The sequence below is a fragment of the Apis dorsata genome, unplaced genomic scaffold (genome assembly GCF_000469605.1).
Source record: "Apis dorsata unplaced genomic scaffold, Apis dorsata 1.3 scaffold_52, whole genome shotgun sequence".
Classification (NCBI taxonomy): Eukaryota; Metazoa; Arthropoda; class Insecta; order Hymenoptera; family Apidae; genus Apis; species Apis dorsata.
In genome coordinates, this window is record NW_006263353.1 from 3,146,163 (window position 1) to 3,147,447 (window position 1,285).

Sequence of the window (1,285 nt, forward strand, 5' to 3'; positions counted from 1 at the left end):
GCCGTTGGGATTCCGGGTTTCTGGGACGGCAGCCGACGAGAACCGAGAGGAACGAGGACCTTGAACGAGAGTGCCACATGTCGAAGAAAGTAGATAGCTGGCGATAAGCGGGACCATTAAAGATTCCAAGATTCTTATATCCCTTCCCAGGGCATCATTCATCATCGTATTGATAAATTTCACTTGGCCATCAATCAAGGGTACACGCAAAATTTGTCGTCGCTCTGATGGTAATAATAACGCATTGTTCATCGTTAAAAAAGAAAAGAAATTGATAAGAGCCTATTTTCTATATCGGATTGAAATTCATCAATTTTACACACGATATATGCGAAAGAGAAGATCGTATTTGTAACCGATTCGAGTGATCACGTATTGTTAAGAAAAGAAAAATCGCAAAATTTCTAAAAGTGAAACTTTAAATTTTCGTTTTCGTTCCAGCCCGAACCAAACTGAAGAAGATCGTACTGCCGCTTCTGCTGGCCCTAAAACTCAAAGCCATGATCGTCCTGCCCATCATCATCACTCTGATCGGTCTGATAGGGATCAAGGGACTCGGCGCTGGTCTGCTGTCCCTTCTCCTCTCAGGAGCGGTTGCCCTGAAGGCGTTGCTCACGCCACCGCCAGCCCCCGCCAGGGTGACCTACGGAGTCGTGAAACCCGAGATCCACCACGAACATTGGCACAGGTCGCAGGAGGAGCTGAATCAACCCTACAGAGGTTGGGCCCCTGAATTTGGGCCTGAACAGTACCCCTATCAAGACATCCCTTGAGTTTAATCTTTAAAAAATTCATCCTCTCATCCCCTCATTTTATTTATTATCTCCTCTCTGTTACCCACTGCGCATTGTTTTTTAAATAAAACGGCATCATATCCTCTCTTCTCTTTTTTTACAAACTCTTTGCGCACAATTTGTACGAGTTCCTCGACATATATATTAATTCTCTTCCTTCATTCCTAAAATTCCTCTCCGTTCCTTCGATCCCTCATCCATCAAACAAACATTTATCCACTTTCCTTTCGATCCATTCTTCGGTCCAACGATGGCACGATTGTTAAAATAATTAAATAAATAATTAAAAATCTATAATCGCTAAGGTAAGCAGGTTATCTTTGGCGAGGGGGAAGGCTAACGACCCAAATAGAAGCTCTTCGAAGAGAGGGAGAGAGAGAGAGAGAGAGAAAGGACGACAGGTGGGGGAGAAGGAACAGGTGGGAGAGTGGGAAGGGGAAGGAATCGAGGTCACTGTGACGCGAGAGGTGGGAAAAGTGGCCGAGGCAACG

The 1,285-nt window shown here is 45.0% G+C and overlaps 1 protein-coding gene across 1 annotated transcript in view; it reads left to right on the forward strand.

Annotated features, from left to right (window-relative positions):
- LOC102676264 overlaps positions 1 to 881 on the forward strand; it is a 2,677-nt gene extending 1,796 nt beyond the window's left edge. The window contains exon 2 of the mRNA XM_006609328.2: positions 442 to 881. Within this exon, the coding sequence (XP_006609391.2) occupies positions 442 to 773 (332 nt within the window). The 3' untranslated portion in view covers positions 774 to 881. The remainder of the gene's footprint in view (positions 1 to 441) is intronic.
- The last annotated feature ends 404 nt before the right edge of the window (positions 882 to 1,285 follow it).